The sequence below is a fragment of the Oryctolagus cuniculus genome, chromosome 20 (assembly GCF_964237555.1).
Source record: "Oryctolagus cuniculus chromosome 20, mOryCun1.1, whole genome shotgun sequence".
In the NCBI taxonomy this organism is placed as follows: Eukaryota; Metazoa; Chordata; class Mammalia; order Lagomorpha; family Leporidae; genus Oryctolagus; species Oryctolagus cuniculus.
Genome location: NC_091451.1, coordinates 16298148 through 16320063, shown reverse-complemented (window position 1 = coordinate 16320063; position 21916 = coordinate 16298148). Strand labels below are relative to the sequence as shown.

General features: G+C 41.1%; 1 protein-coding gene and 1 long non-coding RNA gene across 8 annotated transcripts in view; one reads left to right on the top strand and one right to left on the bottom strand.

Moving 5' to 3' along the window:
- Positions 1 to 21916, bottom strand: part of LOC103345158 (LINE-1 retrotransposable element ORF2 protein) — a 211702-nt gene that overhangs the window by 80919 nt on the left and 108867 nt on the right. The window contains exon 3 of one of the 7 annotated variants that reach the window (XR_011384886.1): positions 2675 to 2789. The exons of the other annotated variants lie outside the window; for them this stretch is intronic. This is a non-coding gene — a long non-coding RNA (LINE-1 retrotransposable element ORF2 protein). The remainder of the gene's footprint in view (positions 1 to 2674; positions 2790 to 21916) is intronic. 7 annotated transcript variants of the gene reach the window in all.
- LOC100344773 (disintegrin and metalloproteinase domain-containing protein 20) lies at positions 5424 to 7798 on the top strand. The gene has a single exon (XM_008248550.4). It carries the CDS (start codon positions 5424 to 5426, stop codon positions 7668 to 7670), a length of 2247 nt encoding a protein of 748 aa, XP_008246772.3. The 3' UTR covers positions 7671 to 7798.

Genomic DNA, 21916 nt, shown 5'->3' with positions numbered 1-21916 from the left:
TCCATCCCTGTTCACTGGGGACATCTGGGGAGGGAGTCAGAAGATGGGAGCTCCCTGTCCCTCTCTGTGTCTGTTTCTGTCTATCTGCCCTTCAAATAAATTCAGTAAATGAAAATTTTAAATGGTATTAATGAAAAAGTAAAGGTACATTCATACACAAGATTACTCAAATCTGATTCATTTTGGGGTCCATTACTGAGTCTGCAAACAGTCCTCCTGACAACATTTAGATGCTACAGCAGTTTATGTACTATCTTATCTGGGGCCTTCCCTGGCTTAACTTTTTGATGTATCCTTATTCTTAGCATAAGTTAAAATACCAAAATTTGAGGATAGAGGCTGGTGAATCTTGATTTTAAACCAGCATCCCAAAGCCGGCACAATGTTGCAGCATGTTAATGCTCCGGCCTGAAGTACCAGCATCCTATATGGGCACCAGTTCCAGTCCCAGCAGCTCCTCTTCCAATCCAGCTCTCTGCTATGGCCTGGGAAAGCAGTGGAAGATGACCCAAGTCCTTGGGCCCCTGCACCCGTATGGGAGACCCAGAAGAAGCTCCTGATTCCTGGCTTCAGATTGGCGCAGCTCTGGCCATTGTGGGCAACTGGGGAGTGAAACAGCGGTTGGAAGACCTCTCTCTCTCTCTCTCTCTCTCTCTCTCTGCCTCTCCTCTCTCTGTGTAACTCTGACGTTTAAATAAATAAATAAATCTTTTTAAAAAAGCACCCAGAGGAACCCAAGATGGCTGTATTGCAACAGGACAATCAAAGTCCTGCAGGGCTAAATAGATAGATAAATGGGGAAAGATACACTCTGTAGATAGAGCCATAGGAAATTCGCAATGGGAAGCCCAGGACAGCAACAGAGCCTGGGCAGGTCCAGGCTGAAAGAGTATAAGAAAGGGAAGCAGCTAACAATCAGATTGGGGAGGTCACAGCCAGCCCCTAGCAGACCTGGTGAGATAGGAAATCATGGGTTCATGGAGCTGCAAATAGCAGTGGGAGCAAGAGCTTGGCAAATTGCTTTTCAGTTTTCACACAGGAAAAAGAGAAGGTATAGAGGAATGAATAGAGAGGTTAGACCCCCCCTGCCCACATCTCTCCCCCAACTCGCCCCACCCAGACCTGCAGCCAGCTGGGAGAAGCCATTATGGTTGTTTACTTTTTCGAACATAAGCAAGGGATTGCTGCCTTAGCCTCCCATACACTCCCTTAATTGTGGCGGCCACCTCACCACACCCCCATCCAGGAACGTGGACCAAAACATTTCAGAAGAATTTCTTCCCCACCATTCAGGCTGCACAACAAGAAAAAGTCCTTTCTATTGAAAACTGAGCCCACTCCATCCACCATTAAGCAGTGAGCTGGGCTGCAGTAGGTGGGGCTCCGCTCACCAGAGGAACAGTTTTTCCTTTCTTCCATACTAGTTGTTGAACTCTTTACTTAACATAGACTTAATCATATGTGTATAAAGTCAATTGAAAATGGATCTCAGAAAAAAAAAAAGAGAATACGGGACAGATGTGGAAGTTTGTAACTGTAAAGCTGTGTAGTTCTGCATACATTCCTACAGATTCACTTCAAAGTGTACGGTTTAAATACTTGCCATGGGACCCAAAATCCCATTAGGCTGATGTTCAAAATGCCATTGTAAGTGTTAAAGTGACCATATTAAGCGTGAAAGTGATCATATAGATAAGATTCAGTGCTAAAGAGATCATATAAATAAGATCAAGTGTCTGGTAATAATAATAGAATTAAAAAGAAGAGAACGTTCTAACATGGGAAGAAGCCCACACAGTAGACTCATAGAGTGACAATCGCTTTAAGTAGCACTTGACCCCAGAATCAACCTTTAAGGCTTCCTGTTCTGGCTGAAAATCCCATTAGAGCATTTCAGTCATGGAAGGCAAGACACTGTGGCAAAAGTGTTCTACATGAAGGATCTTTTTTAGTGAGACCCCAGTAGAAATAAGTGGCATCAAAGAAGGATGTATTTTTCTCCTGATGGAGAAGAGAACTTCCAATTTGCTTATGGCCTAGTCTAAATTCTGTTGGAAACTGTGGATTCAAAAGGCTTGGCAGCTCATGTCAAGCGCCTCGGGTGATCACTGACATCATACATAAGAGTGTTAATTGTTAAATAGACAACAGGAGTTACTGTGCACTTACTTCCCAGGCAGGACCTTTGCCTTAATGAGTTGTATTATGAGAATGAACTATAAGACTTGTTCTCAAACAGCTTTCTGTCTTTGTGTGTGTATGTGCAAATTGTTGAAATCTTTTAGTATAGAGTTGGTCTTCTGTGTATAAAGTTAATTGAAAATGAATCTTAATGGAGAACGGGGCTGGGAATGGGAGAGGGAGAAGGTGGATGGTGGGCTGGGAGTGGGGGTGGGAAGGTGGAAATAGTGAAAAGTATCACTATATTCCTAAAGTTGTATTGTGTGTTTTAAAAACTAACATTAATAACTGTCTTATAATGACATCAACCCATTTATTTTTCTTCCACTGATGACTTCCTTTTGAACCTTTTATTTTCAGCCCAGGATGCCCCCACTTTTTGTTTCTTCCATGGGACCTCTGCCCTAAGGGTCCCCAGCTCACGGAGGACAGAATCTTCTGAGTGTCACACAATTGTTGTGTAATAGACCAACATTTACCCTTCACCTCTCACCTGTAGCCACACTCTGGTGGGAAAGCTGATGTTCAAGGGATGGTCTTCCCTGCTCCCACTTGACTGCATTTGTGTTGGCCCCTGGTTCCCTTCCTCATGGGGCCTGCCTGAATACCTGCAGACCAGATGATATCACAAGTGAACCAGGATCAAGGTTACTTCAAGACCAAAAGGGTACAGTGACTCTCCTTGTTCTTTCAACATGAGGAGCAGTTTTCACCTTAACCAACACTTGAGGAAGAGAGTAATCTGTTTTCCTGCCTCTTCCTTGGAGACACAATTAGAAGAATACAGTATCTCCAGGGACTCATATTCAGACTTTTTCAATTTTCTAGATAGTCAGGGAATTTGTGTGATCTATAGCAAATGAAAGAAATGGAGACAAATAGAAGAGAAAGAGAAACAGAGGATTTTGATGCTGGTTCAAAAAAAAAAACCCACAACACCTATATCCCTGAGAGTTCTGAGACCCTTCTTGGGTCAACTTGAAAGTGAATGTCTGCAGGGTCTGTTGCACAAGGATAATTCTGTGTCACTCCCAGATGAATTCAGATTCCACATACAGTTTTCATGCACCTTCTCTACTGAGGACCATCTGCCAGACCACCCCCTACCACTCACATTTCTTTCTCCATATTCTCCCACAGGGGTGTGGCAACTGGTGGGGAAAGGTGACTTTTCAATTCCAGTAGAAGCAGTAGTGACTCTAGTGTGTGCATGTGACCTGAGGATTTTGCCAGAGGGAAAAATGCTGTCCTATGTCCACTGACTTTGAGTCTGGCTGGGAGGGTTGACAGTGGGATGGGCACCCACATAGGATTCTGTTACCGCCACCCTCTCAGCATATCATGGGCTCCAGGGCTCAAACTGCCAACATGGAATGCACACAGGCAGATGGCCCTGGGAATGTCTCTACTCTCCGTGGACGGGGCAGGCCTGCGGGGCCGAGTGGATACTCAACACTCCCTAATTATGGGGGCCTAGTGTGCTGTGACAGTGAGAATTCTGTGACTGCACAAAAGGGTGCACAGTGTAGCTGGCTATCTGGACAATCACTGTGTCTGGTGCTAGAGGCTCAGAGCTCTCCGACTGACTGCTGTGGCTTCTTGCAGAGGGTTCCCGGCTCACACTGAGTTCCACACAGATCCTTCATATGGTTTTGTGACAGATCCTTCATATGGTTTTGGATGGGAGTTATACCCACTGTGTGCTAATCATGGTCACTGATAACCTTGGAGTTGTATCCATTTTGATGCAAATGGTGTAACACCATTCTTTTTATAGCTGAATAACATTCTATTTATATATAAATGTATACATATCATGATATCTGTGAGATTAATTCATGTCCTCAAATCAAACAGCAGTTCAAGTTATTAACAGAGGATTGGTCCACTGGATAAAGATAGCAATTCATTTATCCATCTGCCTATTACATACCGATCGTTTGTCTCCAGCTTGTGGAATTAACTTCAAAATAATTCTAGAACAATCATCAACTTACATTGTTAAATTCCTAGAACTGAATTGCCAAATCACAGAATCACATAGGTGTAGCTTGATAGGAAATGAAATACAGTAATCCTAATTTTATTCAAACATGACATCTGTACATTGATTCATTCCATCTATCACCATCACCCTGTTTTAATTTATATAGGTTTTAAATTATTTCCCAGAATTTCTATAAGAAGATTGTACTCTGCTCACTACTCATTTTATTTATATATCTAAAGATTTTATTTATTTATGTGAGAGGTAGCGTTACAGACAGTGAGAGGGAGAGACAGAGAGAAAGGTCTTCCATCCACTGGTTCACTCCCAGAAAGGCCACAATAGCTGGAGCTACACCAATCCGAAGCCAGGAGCCAGCAGCCTCTTCCAGTCTCCCACACGGGTGCAGGGACCCAAGGACTTGAGCCAGCTTCCACTGCTTTCCCATGGCATAGCAGAGAGCTCGAATGCAAGAGGAACACCTGGGATGAGAACCGCCGGGCATATGGGATGCCAGCACTGCAGGCAGAGGATTAACCTACTGTGCCACAGCGCCAGCCCCCTCACTACTACTTTTAATCATAAATTTATCCTTTGCTACAATGTTTTAAGAAAAAAATCAGTGGCAGGTGCTATGGCGAGCGGGTTCAAGCCCTGGTCTGAGCACCACCATTCCATATGGGCACTGGTCCTAGTCCCAGCTGCTACTCTGATCCAGCTCTCTTCTATGGCCTGGGAAAACAATAGAAGATGGCTGAAGTTTGGGCCCCTTCCCCCACATGGGAAACCTGGAAGGAGCTCCTGGCTTCAGATTGGCGCAACTCCGGTTGTTGAGGCCATCTGGAGAGTGAACCAGCAGATGGAAGACCTCTCTCTGTGTCTCTCCCAATCAACGTAACTCATTACAATAAATTAAATAAATCTTAAATAAAAGAAAAAATCAGTAACTGTCTGAAAATTACTCCAACCAATTTTTTTCCTCCACATATTGTCTCTTTAGAACTTTAGCTTCAGCCCCATGTGGCCCTCACATTTTGTCTCTTCCATAAGACCTCTGCCCTAAGGGTCCCCAGCTCAGAATCTAGTGAGTGTCACACAATTGTTGTGTAATAGACCAACATTTACCCTTCACCTCTCACCTGTAGCCACACTCTGGTCACCTAATCACTGCCCTGGTGGGAAAGCTGATGTTCAAGGGATGGTCTTCCCTACTCCCACTTGACTGCATTTGCGTTGGCCACTGGCTCCCTTCCTCATGGGGCCTGCCTGCACCCAGGCACAACTAACAGGAGCTCTCTGGCTGCAAGTGCTCTGGACACTCCTCTTCCCTGCCAGCTGCTCCCATGCCCCACCAGGATGGCGCTTCACTTCTTCTGAAATTGTCATCCCAAGGAAGGTGCCCCACAGGACGGGAAGACTTCAGGCACCAGCCCAGCTATCCTACAGCATGCGCGTCCATGGCCGAAGACACGTGCTCCACATGAAGCTCAAGAAGAGCTTGGTGCCAAGAAATTTTCCTGTTATTACCAATGACGACCAGGGCGCTATGCAGGAAGACTACCCATTTGTCCCCCGAGACTGTTACTACTACAGCTACCTGGAAGGGGTTCCTGGGTCCATGGCCACAATGGACACCTGCAACGGAGGTCTGCGTGGCATGCTGCAAGTGGATGACTTCACTTACGAAATCAAACCACTGGAGGCTTCTTTGAAATTTGAGCATGTGATTTCCCTGCTTGTGTCAGAGGAAAGAGAAGAGGAGGCCAAGCACTGTAAAATTGGAGGGAAAGACACATATCAAGCCTCAGAAGAGGAAAATTATGCCGAAACTCCAAGAGCCGGTCCTGTTTATATGTGGCAGGTACATTATAAAGTCTTGAGACTACACTACACAGTTTCTTCCTCTTTATACTTTACAAACAGAAATCAGACCCAGATAATAGAGAATGTGGTCATTATGAACAATATCCTGCATTCCATTTATCGGCCAGCATCCCTAAATGCTGCCATACGTATGTTGTGCATATGGACTGGAGAAGATCAAATGGAGGTAACACAAAGACCTCATCCGTCAAGTGCTGTAACTGATTTTGGTTTGTGGAAATTAGCGGACGTTTATCCATATTTTTCACATTCTACTTCTGTGCTTTACACCGGTCATGCAATTGCAGGGCATAATTATTATGCCAGCCAAGGAGGTATATGCAATCCTAACTGGGGTGCATTTTTTGTCTATGTATCACGGTATCACATATTTGTGGCTGCGAGCATTGCAGCTCACGCATTAGGTCACAACATGGGCTTGAATCATGATTCTGCAGGTTGCCGATGTTTCCGAAGAAGCACTTGTGTCATGGCTCCTGTGCCTGGTCTTCAGGATATGCTGAGCAATTGCTCTTATCACGGTGTGTATCATCGTGTTGTTTTCTGGGATCCTTGCTTGAGTAGTCCAAATGTTCCATATAATAATTTTCCTTACATAGCTCCTCGTTGTGGAGACAAGATAAGAAATCAGCAGGAGGAATGTGACTGTGGCTCCTTTAAAGAATGTACTGAAAATAAGTGTTGTGGTACTAATTGTGCCCTCACCCTTGGCAGTCATTGTGACCATACTCCTTGCTGCAACGAGAAGTGCAAATTATCTGCCCCTGGAGTGATTTGCAGAGATATTCGTGGGATTTGTGATCTGCCAGAGTATTGTGATGGGAAAACAGAAAACTGCCCAAAAGACTTTTACATCCAGGATGGAACCCCATGTTCACCGCTAGCCGTTTGTGTAAGAGGAAACTGCAGTGACCGTGATATGCAATGCCAAGCCCTTTTTGGATACGAAGTAGGTGATGGCCCAAAAGCATGTTATGAAAAATTGAATATTATTGGTGATCGATTTGGAAACTGTGGGATTAGGCAGCAACGACCTGGAAGAGTACCTTTTAAATGTGAACAAGATGATGTTTTATGTGGAATGCTGCACTGTGGAACAATCAAGGAAATACCTGGTGGAGGACTGCACACTACATTTAGACGCATATTAGTGCAGGGTGTTAAACAAGAAGAATGCTTTGGATATGAAATACATCATGGGTCAGAAGTGCCACAAATAGGGCTTGTCGTCGACGGTGCAACATGTGGTCCAGGAAGCTTCTGTTTGAACCAGAATTGTACTTTTCATGCAGACATGAATTTTGACTGTGATGTGAAGACATGCAATTACAATGGAGTGTGTAACAACAACAAAAACTGTCACTGTTTGCGTGGATGGAAACCACCAAATTGTGAACAAAAGGGACAGGGTGGTAGTGTAGATAGTGGCCCCCTACCTGACAAAGAAGTTGGTATTAAACCCAATATCCGTGGTATAGTCAGCTATGAAGTAATTTTAATATGTATTCGTTTAAGTCTTTTTCTGGCTGCAATAATCATTGGTGCCTTTACAACAGCAAAACGATATATAGATAAGAAAGTATTGGAAGATGAATATGAAAGTGATGAATCTTTGTAAATATTGCCAGGAGTCCACACAAGTAGAAAAGAACTTACTGGGAGCAATGATGAACAAACACTAGCAATCCCAACGTCTTTTAGCAATTCTGAGTTTGTATCTCGAAATAAAATCGCATTAAAATTAAAGAGTTATTGTATAATTTCCTTGAAATTTTCACTATGATCATGCTCGTTCACGTCCACAGGTAGGGCAAAACCCCTTGTATTCAGTAAGAAGGGAAACAGTTCTTAAAATTCAATTTCTAAGTTTTTATTTTTTTATGTACTTGCAGCAGTCTATTCATTTTTAGAATGCACTTGTAGTAACACCATTAACATATTTTTTCTAATTGGTTATCAACTAGCCTGTTGTTATTTCTCCATTTTACTGTTACTGGTAAAAATTAACATAAGAAACATTTGTAAGTGAAATAGAAGCATGGTGATACTTTTTCTGCCATAGGCAGCTTAAATTTCAAAAGTTTTCTACTGACTTTAATTTATGTGACCATATAAAATTAATCACTTTAAATTTTGAAAAGACATGTAGTTTTTCCAGGGAGTGGTGCTGTGGCATAGCAGGAGAGCCGCAGCCTGCGGTGCTGGTATCCCATGTGGGCACCGCTTCAAGTCTTGGCTGCTCCATTTCCAATCCAGCGCTCTGCTTTGGCCTGGTAAAGCAGTAGAAGATGGCCCAAGTGCTTGGACCCCTGTACCCATGTGAGATATCCAGAAGAAGCTCCTGCCTCCTGGCTTTGGATTGGCACAGCTCCGGTAATTGGGGCCAGTTGGGGAGTGAACCAGTGGATGGAAGACCTCTCTTTCTCTCTGCCTCTCCTTCTTTCTCAGTGTTACTCTCACTTTAGAATAAATAAATAAATAAATAAATAAATCATTAAAAAAAAACAAATGTACTTTTCCAAAGTTATGTGATGATTAAAAGAAAGCAAGTAATGCCTATACAATTTAGGAACTTAAAACTTGCTTTTGCAACCAACTATGCTATTCTCTATTTATATTTAATGAATGCATTTTTACATAGATACAACTTTAGGAATACAGTAGTTCTTTCCCCCATGCACCCCACTCCACTCTCATTCCGCCTCCCATTCCATCTCCCATCTCCTTCTTCATTATGGATCGTTGTTAAGATGACTTTATATATAGAGGTCCAACTCTGTGCTAATCATAGATTTCAACAATTTGCCCCCACACCCACACACAACTTACAGAGTACAGTTTGGGGAGTGAATTTGCAGTCGATTCTCATATTGCAATTCCATAGGGACAGAGAACCTACCTGGAGAGCAAGTGAACATTGACTACTGTTGTTCCTTTAACAATTAACACGCTTTTTTATTACATCAGTGATCATCCGAGGCTCTTGTCATGGGCTGCCAGGGCTATGGAGGCCTTTTGTAACCATAGACTCAGTTGGAATTTGGACATGGCCATAAGCAAAGAGGATGTTCTCTTCTCCTTTCAGAGAAGAGTGTCTCCTTTGATGAAGCTTCCTTTCCTCTGAGGTTTCACAGAGATACTCCGTGTAGGAATTTTTTTCCTAAAACGTCTTGTCTTTCATTGCCTGAGATGCTCTTGCAGGCCTTTCGGCCCGACCAGGAAGCCTTATGGGTTGATTCCGAGGTCAGAGTGTTATTTACTGTGAAAGTAATTCTAGGAGTCTGCTGTGTGGACTGCTTCCTATGTTGGTCCTTCCTTCCTTTTTAATTTTATTATTTTTACTGGGTACTTGATGTTATTTATGTTGTCCCTTTCAAACTTAGACTGGTCTATCTGTTGCCTTTAACATTTTTTTGTTCTAGTACCATTGGTTGAACTCTGTAATTAACACACAATTATTCTTAGGTGTTTAAAATTTTAACTGAAAAGTGATCCCTGTTAGGAATTTGGAAAACATTGTGCTGAGTGAAATAAGCCAATCCCAAAGGGACAAATACCACTTGTTCTCCTTGATAGGTGACAACTAACTGAGCACCAAAAATGAAACCTGTTAAAGTGAAATGAACACTATAAGAAACGGTGACTTGATCAGCCCTCACCCTGGCTGTTGATGAGCAACTTGATATGTTATCCCTCTTAGTATTTTTTTTGTTTGTTCTACTTAATACTTTTGGTTGAATACTGTAATCAATACACAATTCTTCTTAAGTGCTGAAACTTAACTGAAAAGTGATCACTGTTAAATATAAGAGTGGGAATAAGAGAGGGAAGAGATGTGCAATTCGGGACATGCTCAAGCTGACTTACCTCAAAAGGCAGAGTTAGAAACATACCAGGGGATTCCAATTCAATCCCATCAAGGTGGCATGTACCAATGCCATCTCACTAGTCCCAGTGATCAATTTCTGTTCACAATTTATCGTAATGATAGGACTAAGAACCAAAGGGATCACATAAACAAGAATAGTGTCTGCAAATACTGGCTGATAGAAAAAAAAAGGGAGAGAATGATCCAACATGGGAAGTGAGATACACAGCAGCACAGCAGACACATAGAAGGGCAGATGTCCTAAACAGCACTCTGGCCTCAGAATCAGCCCTTAAGGCATGCGGATCTGGCTGAAAAGCCCATGAGACTATTTCAGGCATGGAAAGCCAAGACACTCTGGGAAAAAAAAAAAACCTAAATGAAAGATCTCCGCGAGTGTTTCCCAGTGGAAAGAACGGGTCATCAAAGAAGGAGGTACCTTTCTCTGAAGGGAGGAGAGAACGTCCACTTTGACTATGGCCTTGTCTAAAAATTATCAGAGCCAGTGAACTCAGAGGGCTTCCATAGCCTTGGCAGCTCATGACAAGAGCCTAGGTTGATTCCTGATGCCATAAACAAGAGTGTCAATTTGTTAAGTCAACAACAGGAGTCACTGTGCACTTACTCCTCATGTAGGATCTTTGTCCTTAGTGTGCTGTACATTGAGATTTAATGCTATAACTAGTACTCAAACAGTATTTTTCACTTTATGTTTCTGTGTGGGAGCAAACTGTTGAATTCTTTACTTAATGTATGTTAAACTGATCTTCTGTATATAAAGAGAATCGAAAATGAATCTTGATGTGAATGGAAGGGGAGAGGGGAATGGGAAAGGAGACAGTTGCGGGTGGGGGGGAGGTTATGGTGGGAAGCCATTGTAATCCATAAGCTGTACTTTGGAAATTTATATCATTAAATAAAAGTTTAAAAAAACATTTAATATGATCACTGTAACAGTGAAGATAGTGTTTATACCACTGATTCTTACGGGTTTGGAGCCCCATGATTAGTTCCTAGGCTGTTCCCTCATAGGTAAGTCTATATGCCTGTTTGCAGAACTACACTGTTTGTTTTAGACTACCTCCTCCTTCTCTTTTTCCCTCACTTGTTTTTAACTGGGATCTTTTTCCAATTGCTTTAAAATACACATAGTTAACGCGGTGTTACATAGAGAGTTCACCATATAGTGTGAGGTAGAGAGATGAGAGAGAGAGAGAAAGAAAACAGAGGAAAAAAAACGAAAGAACAAACCCAAAAGCATATACACAGTAAAAAGTAACAGTAGTTAACTGTCTCTCGACAATCAGGTCAAGGATTCTTGAGGACATCAGATCTGAAAGTGACTATTTTGCTTCTATAGCTTTCGTTTTAGCTGCGCTGTAAATTCTCCCAAATCAGGGAGAACATATGGTGTTTGTCTCTTTGGGACTGGGTTATTTCACTAAGTATGAGGGTTGCCAGCTTGCTCCATTTTTTGCAAAGGCCCAGATTTCATCCTTTTTTACTTCTCTGTAGTATTCCATAGTGTACGTATCCCACCATTTCTTTATCCAGTCTACGGTTAATGGACATTTAGGTTGCTTCCATGTCTTAGTTATTATGAATTGAGTCGCAATAAACATGGAGGTGCTGATAGTTCTTTTGTTTACTGATTTCATTTCCCTTGGGTAAACTCCCAGTAGTGAAATGGCTGGGTCATATGGTAGGTCTATATTCCAGTTTTTAGGTATCTGCATACTGTTTTCCACAGTGGTTTTACCAGTTTACATTTCCACCTACAGTGGGTTAGGGTGTCCTTTCCCCCACATCCTCTCCAGCATTTGTTATTTGTTGATTTCTGTATGAGGGCCACTCTAACTGGGGTGAGGTGAAACCTCATTGTGGTTTTGATTTGCATTTCCCTGATGGCTAGAGATCCTGAGCATTTTTTCATGTGTCTGTTGGCCATTTGGATTTCTTCTTTTGAAAATGTCTGTTAAGGTCCTTGGCCCATCTTTTTATTGGGTTGTTTGTACTGTTGCTGTGGAGTTTCTTCATCACTTTATAGATTCTGGTTGTTAATCCTTTGTCAGTTGTGTAGTTTGCAAATAATTTCTCCCATTCTGTGGGTTGCCTCTTCAGTTTCCTGACTGTACATTTTGCTGTAAAGAAACTTCTCAATTTGAGGTAATCCCAATGGTTCATTTGGCTTTTACTACCCAAGCCTCTGGGGTCTTTTCCAGGAATTCTTTGCCTGTTCCAATGTCTTGAAGGGTTTCCCCTATGCTCTTGATTAATTTGATGGTGTCGTGGCATAGATTTAGATCTTTAATCCATGTTGAGTGTCGCTCCCCCTCTTCGTGGAGGAACGACACTAAACCCTGCCTAGGCTTCTTATCCGAGTCACGGCACCATTATGTCGCTCCCCCTCTTCGCAGAAGAACGACACAGGACCCTGCACTGTTCTTTTGTCTGCTCGGCCCTCCCCGGGTTTGCTGCTGGTTCTTCCCGGGTTGGCTACCGACCCTTCCACCTCTGTGGAAGGGCGGTTCCCCCTGCCACTTTCCCCACTTCCGCGGGGGAGCGGCACACCGCCGGCCGGCTCTCTCGGGGGCTGCACAGATGTTCCTTCAGATAGATGTTCCTGGTGCATGTTGTCTCTCTCCTCCTTTATAGTCCTCTTCCACCAATCCCAACTCTGCTACCCACACGCCGAGTACGCTGCTCTCCTCCAATCAGGAGCAGGTCCTGCTGTTTATTGGTTGAACTGGAGGCAGCTGTGTAGAAGCTGTTTCCTCCTCTCCCAGCGCCATATTGTGGGAGAGCAGATGCATAGAATAAGTCTTAATTCGAGTAACAGTCTAGTCCCAGTTGCTCCCCACAGTTGAGTGCATTTTTATATACACTGTAAGATAGGGGTCTTGTCTCATACTTCGACATGTGGAAATCCAGTTTTCCCAGCACCATTTGTTGAAGAGGCTGTCCTGCTCCAGCGGTTGGTTTTAGTTCCTTTGTCGAATATGAGTTGGTCCTAGACGTTTGGATTGAATTCTGGTGTTTCTATCCTGTTCCATTGGTCTATCTATCTGTTTTTGTACCAGAACCAGGCTGTTCCTCCATATGAATTTCAGCATCATTTTTTCTAGGTCTGTGAAGAATGTCTTTGGTATTTTGATTGGTATGACCTTGAATCTGTAAATTGCTTTTGGAAGAATGGAGATTTTGATGATATTAATTCTTCCAATCCATGAACATGGCAGATTTTTCCTTTTTTGTGTGTCTTCTTCTATTTCTTTCTTTAATATTTTGTAATTTTCCTCATAGAGATCTTTGACATCCTTGGTTAAATTTATTCCAAGGTACTTGATTGGTTTTGTGGCTATTGTGAATGGGATCGATTTTAGAAGTTCTTCCTCGGCCACAGCATTGTGTGTGTATACAAAGGCTGTTGATTTCTGTGCATTGAATTTGTATCCTGCTACTTTACCAAACTCTGCTATGAATTCTAACAACCTCGTAGAGGAATATTTTGGATCCCCTATATATAGAATCATGTCATCTGCAAAAATGGATAGTTTGACTTCCTCCTTTCCCATTTGTATCCCTTTAATTTCTTTTTCTTGCCTGATGGCTCTAGCTAAAACGTCTAGGACTATATTGAATAGCAATGGTGAGAGGTGGCACCCCTGTCTGGTGCCAGTTTTCAATGGAAATGCCTCCAACTTTTCCCCATTTAATGTAATGCTGGTCATTGGTCTGTCATAAATTGCCTTAATTGTGTTGAGGAATGTTCCTTCTAAACCCAATTTACTTAGATTTTTCATCATAAAAGGGTGTTGTACTTTGTCAAATGCTTTCTCTGCGTGTACTGGGATAATCATATGATTTTTGTTTCTCAATTTGTCAATTGATGTATCACATTGATAGATTTTGGAATGTTGAACCACAATTACATATCATGAATTAATCCCACTTTGTCTGGGTGAATGATCTTTCTGATGTGTAGTTAGATTCTGTTGGCCAGGATTTTACTGAGTATTTTTGCATCTATGTTCATCAGGCAGATAGGTGTATAGTTTTCTTTCTCTGTTGCATCTCTTGCAGGCTTAGGATTTCCTTTTTTTTTTTTTTTTTTTGACAGGCAGAGTGGACAGTGAGAGAGAGAGACAGAGAGAAAGGTATTCCTTTGCCGTTGGTTCACCCTCCAATGGCCGCCGCAGCTGGTGTGCGGCGGCTGGCGCACCGCGCTGATCTGATGGCAGGAGCCAGGAGCCAGGTGCTTTTCCTGGTCTCCCATGGGGTGCAGGTCCCAAGCACCTGGGCCATCCTCCACTGCACTCCCTGGCCACAGCAGAGAGCTGGCCTGGAAGAGGGGCAACCAGGACAGAATCCAGCGCCCCAACCGGGACTAGAACCCGGTGTGCCGGCGCCGCTAGGCGGAGGATCAGCCTAGTGAGCCGCGGCGCCGGCCAGGATTTAAGGTGATATTGATTTATAGATAGATTTTTGGAGGATTCCCTCCCTTTTGATTTTTTGAATAATTTGAGAAGCACTTGTATTAGTTATTCTTTAAATGTCTGGTAGAATTCAGCAGTGAAGCCGTCCAGTCCTGGGCTCTTCTTTTTCGGTAGCGTGTTTATTACTGATTCAGTTTCTGTCATGATTATTGGTCTGGTTAGGTTTTCTAGGTTTTCATGGCTCAGTTTCAGAAGGTTGTATGTGTCCAAGAATCTATCCATTTCTCTTAGTTTCCCAGTTTGTGGCACACAGCTCTTTGTAGTTGCTTCTGATGATTCTTTTTATTTCTGTTGTGTCTGTTGTTACATTTCCATTGCCATCTTTAATTTTACTGATTTGAGTCTTCTCCTTTTTTTTTTGGTTGTTGGGGCCAATGGTGTGTCTATTTTGGGTTTGGTTTGCTGCTGTTTTTCTAGATCATTGAGGTGCATAGAGAGGTCATTCATTTGGTACCTTTCCAGTTTCTTGATGTAGGCACCAATTGCTATAAACTTTCCTCTTAGCACTGCTTTTGCTGTATCCCACAATATTTGATAAGTTGTATTGTCATTTTCATTTGTTTTTAGAAATTTTTTGATTTCTCTTTTGATCTTCTATGACCCACCATCATTCAGAATCATGATGTTCATTCTCCTTGCGTTTGCATATGATGCAGAGATACTTGAGATGTTGATTTTGAGTTTCAATGCATTGTGGTCTGAGAAGATACATGGTATAATTTCAATTTTTTTTGAATTTGCCGAGGTCCCTTTATGGCCTAGCATATGGTCAATCCTAGAGTAAGTTCCATGTACTGGGGTGAAATATGTGTACTCTGTGGCTGTGTGGTGGAAGGCTCTGTAGATATCTACTAGGTCTATTTGGTTTATAGCGTCAATTAGCTCTGTTGTTTCTTTGTTGGTTTTCTGTTTTGTTGATCATTGGTGAAAGTGGGGTGTTGAAGTCCCCCTGTTACTATTGTATTTGAGTCTATATCTCCCTTTAAATCCTTTAGTAATTCTTTCAAATAGCCAGGCGTCCTGTAATTAGGTGCATATAATTTATAATAATAATGTCTTTGTGTTTGATTGATCCTTTGACCATTATGTAATGTCCTTCTTTGTCTCTTTTAATAGCTTTTGTGTTAAAGTCTATGTTGTCTGATATTAGGATGGCCACACTGGCTCTTTTTTGGTTTCTGTTAGCTTGGAATATCTTTTTCCTTCCTTTCAATTTCAGTCTCCGTGCATCTTTGCTTGTGGGATGTGATTCCTGAAGACAACAGATAGATGGATTTTCTTTTTTAATCCATTCAACTAGTCTGTGTCTTTTGATTGTAGAGTTGAGACCATGTATGTTCAGTATGACTATTGTTAAATACTGTCTTTTTCTTATCATGTTTCCTTTAGAAGAGCTGTTTATGCATTTTGGTATTTGTCTGTATTTTAGTTGGGTCATTTTCTACATTTGTCTTCTTTTGTAGTGAAGTCCTTGATTTTGTAGTTCAGTGTGCAGCATGACCTTGAGCCAGTGTTGTAGGGCTGGATGCGAAGATACAAATTCTTTCAGTTTCTGTTTGTCGTGGAAAATCTTTATTACCCCTTAACTTATAAATGACAACTTTACAGGGTACATTATTCTCAGTAGGCATCCTTTATCTTTTAAAACTTGGAATATATCATGCCATTGTCTCCTTGCCTGTAGGGTTTGTGATGAGAAGTCCGGGATGAGTCTGATTGAATTACCTCTGAATGTGATTTGTTGTTTCTCTCCAGCACATTTTAGGATTTGTTGACTTTGGTTCTTTCTTTCTTTTTTTTATTTAATGAACATAAATTTCCAAAGTACAGCTTATGGATTACAATAGCTCCCCCCCCATAACTTCCCTCCCACCCACAACACTCCCCTCTCCCACTCCCTCTCCCCTTCCATTCACATCAAGATTAATTTTCAATTATCTTTATATACAGAAAATCAATTTAGCATATATTAAGTAAAGATTTCCACAGTTTACACACACAGAAACACGAAGTGTAAAATACTATTTGAGTACTAGTTATAGCATTAAACACCTAAGAGTAATTGTGTATTAATTACAGAGTTCAACCAATTGTTTTAAGTAGAACATAAAAAATACTAAAGGATAAAGTATTAAGTTCTTTTGTTTGTTTCTTTGTTATATAGTTATTTTTTATTTAATAAATGTGAATTTACAAAGTGCAACTTGTGTATTGCTGTGGCTTCCCCCCCCAAACCTCCCTCCCTCCCGTGGCCCTCCCCTCACGCACTCCCTCTCCCATCCTGCCCTTCATCGAGTTTCATTTTCAATTACCTTCATATACTGAAGATCAACTTAGTATATACTAAGCAAGGATTTCAACAGGCTGCACTCACACAACCACACAAGGTATAGGGTATTGTTCGACTAGTAGTGTTGTTTTTAAGTTTCATAGTAAAACACATTAAGGACAAAGATCCTACGTGGGGAGCATGTACCCAGTGACTCCCATTGTTGATTAACAATTGGCACTCTTATTTATGACGTCAGCAATCACCCGAGACTCTTGCTATGAGCTGTCTAGGCTATGGAAGCCCCTTGAGTTCACCGACTCTGAACTTGTTTAGTCAAGGCCGTAACACAGTGGAGGTTCCTTCCTCCCTTCAGAGAAAGGCGCCTCTCTCCTTGATGGCCTGTTCCTTCTGCTGGAGTCTTGTCCACCAGGATCTTTCATTTAGATTGTTTTTTGCCGCTGTGTCATGGCTTTCCATGCCTGTGAGACTCTCATAGACCTTTTAGCCAGATCCGAATGTCCCAAGGGTTGATTCTGAGGCAGGAGTGCTACCATTCTATGAGTCTGCTGTGTGTCCTGTTTCCCCTGCAGGATCATTCTCTCCCTTTTATTTCTATCCTTCATTATTTGCTTACACTGGTCTTATTTGTGAAATCTCATCAACACATACCCTATCTTTTTGATTGGTTGTGCACTTATACTTATCACTTTACCAAGTGCACTGGCTTTGGTACCTGCCTCCTTGGTAAGATTGAGTTGAAATCCCCTGGCACATTTCTAGTTCTACCATTGGAGGTAAGTCCGAGTGAGCATGTGCCAATCTATATATCTCCTCCCTCTCTTATTCCCACTCCTATGTTTAACAGAGATCACTTTTCTGTTAATTTTTAAATGCCTAAGAATGATTGTGCATTGATTACAGAGTTCAACCAGTGGTCTTATGTAGAACAAACAGAGCAACAACAACAACAAAAATACTAAAAGGAGTAAAATAGTAAGTTGTTCCTCAACAGTCTAGACAAGGGCTGATCATGTCATTGTCTCTCATAGTGTCCATTTCACTTCAATGGGTATCCTTTTAGATGCTCGTTTAGTTGCCATCAATCAGGGAGAACATATGATATTTGTCCATTTTGGACTGGCTTATTTCACTCAGCATGATGTTTTCCAGCTTCCTCCATTTTGTTGTAAATGCCCGGATTTCATTGTTTTTTTTTTTTTTTACTGCTGTTTAGTGTTCCATAGAGCACATATCCCATAGTTTCTTTATCCAGTCATCTGTTGATGAACATTTAGGTTGCTTCCATGTCTTAGCTATTGTGAATTGAGCTGCAACAAATATTGAGGTGCAAATGGCTCTTTTTTTCTCCCCTTTAATTCCATTTGGGTAAATTCCAAGGAGTGGGATGGCTGGGTCCTCTGGTAGTGCTATATTCAGGTTTCTGAGGACTCTCCAAACTGTCTTCCATAGTGGCTTTACCAGTTTGCACTCCCACCAACAGTGGATTAGTGTCCCTTTTTCCCCACATCCTAGCCAACATCTGTTGTTGGTTGATTTCTGTATGTAAGCCAATCTAACTGGAGTGAGGTGAAACCTCATTGTGGTTTTGATCTGCATTTCCCTGATGGCTAGGGATCCTGAGCATTTTTTCATGTGTCTGTTGGCCATCTGGATTTCCTCTTTTGAAAAATGTCTGTTAAGGTCCTTGGCCATTTTTTTATTGGGTTGTTTGTTTTGATTTTGTGGTGTTTTTTTTTTTTTGATCATTTTATAGATTCTAGTTGTTAATCCTTTATCTGTTGTGCAGTTTGCGAATAACGTCTCCCATTCTGTTGGTTGCCTCTTCACCTTCCTGACTGTTTCCTTTGCTGTAAAGAAACTCTTCAATTTGAGGTAATCCCATTTGTTTATTTTATCTTTGATTACTCGTGCCTCTGGGGTCTTCTCCAGGAATTCTTCGCCTGTTCCAATATCTTGAAGGGTTTCCCCTATACTCTCAATTAGTTTTATGGTGTCGTGGCACATCTCTAGTTCTTTGATCCATGTTGAGTGGATTTTTGTATAAGGTGTAAGGTAGGGGTCTTGCTTCATACTTCAACATGTGGACATTCAGTTTTCCCAGCACCATTTGTTGAAGAGGCTGTCCTTGTTCCAGGGGTTGGTTTTAGGTCCTTTGTCGAATATGAGTTGGTTATAGATGTTTGGATTGATCTCTGGTGTTTATATTCTGTTCCATTGGTCTATCCATCTGTTTTTGTACCAGTACCAAGCTGTTTTGATTATAACTGCCCTGTAGTATGTCTTGAAGTCTGGAACTGTGATGCCTCTGGCCTTGTTTTTATTGTAAAGGATTGCTTTAGCTATTCTCGGTCTCCTGTTTCCCCATATTAATTTCAGCATCGTTTTTTCTAGGTCTTTGAAGAATGTCTTTGGTATTTTGATTGGTATTGCATTGAACTTGTAAATTGCTTTTGGGAGAATGGACATTTTGATAATATTGATTTTTCCAATCCATGAGCATGGCAGGTTTTTCCATTTTTTTGTGTGTGTCGTCTTCTATTTCTTTCTTTAGTGTTTTGTAATTTTCATCATAGAGGTCTTTGACATCCTTGGTTAAATTTATTCCAAGGTACTTTATTGGTTTTGTGGCTATCGTGAATGGAATTGATCTTAGAAGTTCTTCCTCGGCCCTGGCATTATCTGCATATACAAAGCATTGACTTTGTATCCTGCTACTTTACCAAACTCTCCTATGAGTTCCAATAGTCTCTTATAGGAGTTTATCGGGTCCCCTATATATAGTATCATATCATCTGCAAATAGGGATAGTTTAACTTCCTCCTTTCCCATTTGTATCCCTTTAATTTCTTTTTCTTGCCTGATGGCCCTGGCTAACACTTCTAGGACTATATTGAATAGCAATGGTGAGAGTGGGCATCCCTGTCTGGTGCCAGTTTTCAATGGAAATGCCTCCAACTTTTCCCCATTCAATATGATGCTGGCCATTGGTTTATCATAGACTGCCTTAATTGTGTTGAGGAATGTTCCTTCTAACCCCAATTTGCTTAGGGTTTTCATCATAAAAGGGTGTTGTATTTTGTCAAATGCTTTCTCTGCATCTATTGAGATAATCATATGATTTTTTTCTCAATTTATTAATGTGATGTATTACATTGATTGACTTTCGAATATTGAACCATCCCTGCATATCAGGGATAAATCCCACTTGGTCTGGGTGAATGATCTTTCTGATGTGCAGTTGGATTCGGTTTGCCAGAATTTTGTTGAGTATTTTGCATCTATGTTCATCAGGGAGATGGGTCTGTAGTTTTCTTTCTCTGCTGTGTCTTTTCCGGGCTTAGGAATTAAGGTGATATTGGCTTCATAGAAAGAATTTGGGAGGATTCCTTCCCTTCCAATTATTTTGAATAACTTGAGAAGAACTGGGGTTAGTTGTTCTCTAAATGTCTGGTAAAATTCGGCGGTGAAGCCATCCGGTCCTGGGCTCTTCTTTTTCAGTAGTGCGTTTATTACTGATTCAATTTCTTCTATGGTTATGGGTCTGTTTAGATTTTCTATATCTTCACGGCTCAGTTTAGGAAGGTTGTATGTGTCCAGGAATCTATCCATTTCTTCCAGGTTTCCCAATTTGTTAGCATACATCTCTTTGTAGTGGTTTCTGATGATTCTTTTTATTTATGTTGTGTCTGTTGTTATATTTCCATTTGATTTTACAGATTTGGGTCTTCTCTCTCCTTTTTTTTGATTAGTTGGGCCAATGGTGTGTCGATTTTGTTTATTTTTTCAAAGAAAGAGCTCCTGGTGTTGTTGATCTTTTGTATTGTTTTTTTGGTCTCAATTCTGTTTATTTCTTCTCTGATCTTTAGTATTTCTTTCTTCCTTCTGGATTTGGGCTTGATTTGCTGCTGTTTTTCTAAATCCTTGAGGTGCATGGAGAGTTCATTTGCTTGGTTCCTTTCCAGCTTCTTGATGTAGGCGCCAATTGCTATAAATTTTCCTCTTAGCACTGTTTTTGCTGTGTCCCACAGGTTTTGATAGGTTGTGTTATCATTTTCATTTGTTTTTAGAAAGCTTTTGATTTCTTTTTTAATTTCTTCGATGACCCACTGTTCATTTAGGATCATGTTGTCCATTCTCCATATATTTGCATATGGTGTAGAGATTGTTGGGTTGTTGATTTCGAGTTTCACTGCACTACGGTCTGAGATGGTATAGTCTGCATGGTATAGTTTCAATTTTTTTGAATTTGTTGAGGCTCCCTTTATGACCTAGCATATGGTCAATCCTAGAGAACGTTCCATGTACTGGGGAGAAATACGTGAACTCTGTGGCTATGGGGTGGAAGGTTCTGAAGATATCTATTAGGTCTATTTGGTCTATAGCGTCAATTAACTTTGTTGTTTCCTTGTTGAATTTCTGACTGGTTGATCTGTCCGTTGGTGAGAGTGGGGTGTTGAAGTCCCCTGTTACTATTGTATTTGAATCTGCATCTCCCTTTAAATCCTTTAGTAATTCTTTCAGGTATCCAGGCATCCTGTAATTAGGTGCATATACATTTATAATAGTAATGTCTTCCTGTTGGATAGATCCTTTAATCATTAAATAGTGCCCTTCTCTGTCTCTTTTAATAGTTTTTATGTTAAAGTCTATTTTGTCTGATATCAGGATGGCCACACCAGCTCTTTTTTGATTTCTGTTAGCTTGGAGTATCTTTTTCCATCCTTTCACTTTCGGTCTGCGTGCATCTTTGCTGATAAGGTGTGTCTCCTGAAGGCAACATATAGATGGATTCTCTTTCTTGATCCAAGCAGCTAGTCTATGTCTTTTGGTAGTAGAATTAAGACCATTCACATTCAGTGTGATTACTGTTAAGTACTGTCTTTTCCCATTCATGTTTCCTAAACGAGCTGTTTATGTATTTTGAACTTTGTTTGTAGGTTACTCTACATTCGCTTTTTTTTGTAGTGAAGTTCTTGTTTTTGTATTTCTGTGTGCAGCACGTCTTTGAGCAAGTGTTGTAGGGTTGGACGCGTGGATATAAATTCTTTCAGTTTCTGTTTGTCTTGGAAGATATTTATTTCCCCTTCATTCATAAATGATAGCTTTGCAGGGTATAGTATTCTAGGTTGGCATTGTTTGTCTTTTAAAACTTGAAATATATCATGCCATTGTCTCCTTGCCTGTAGTGTTTGCAATGAGAAGTCAGG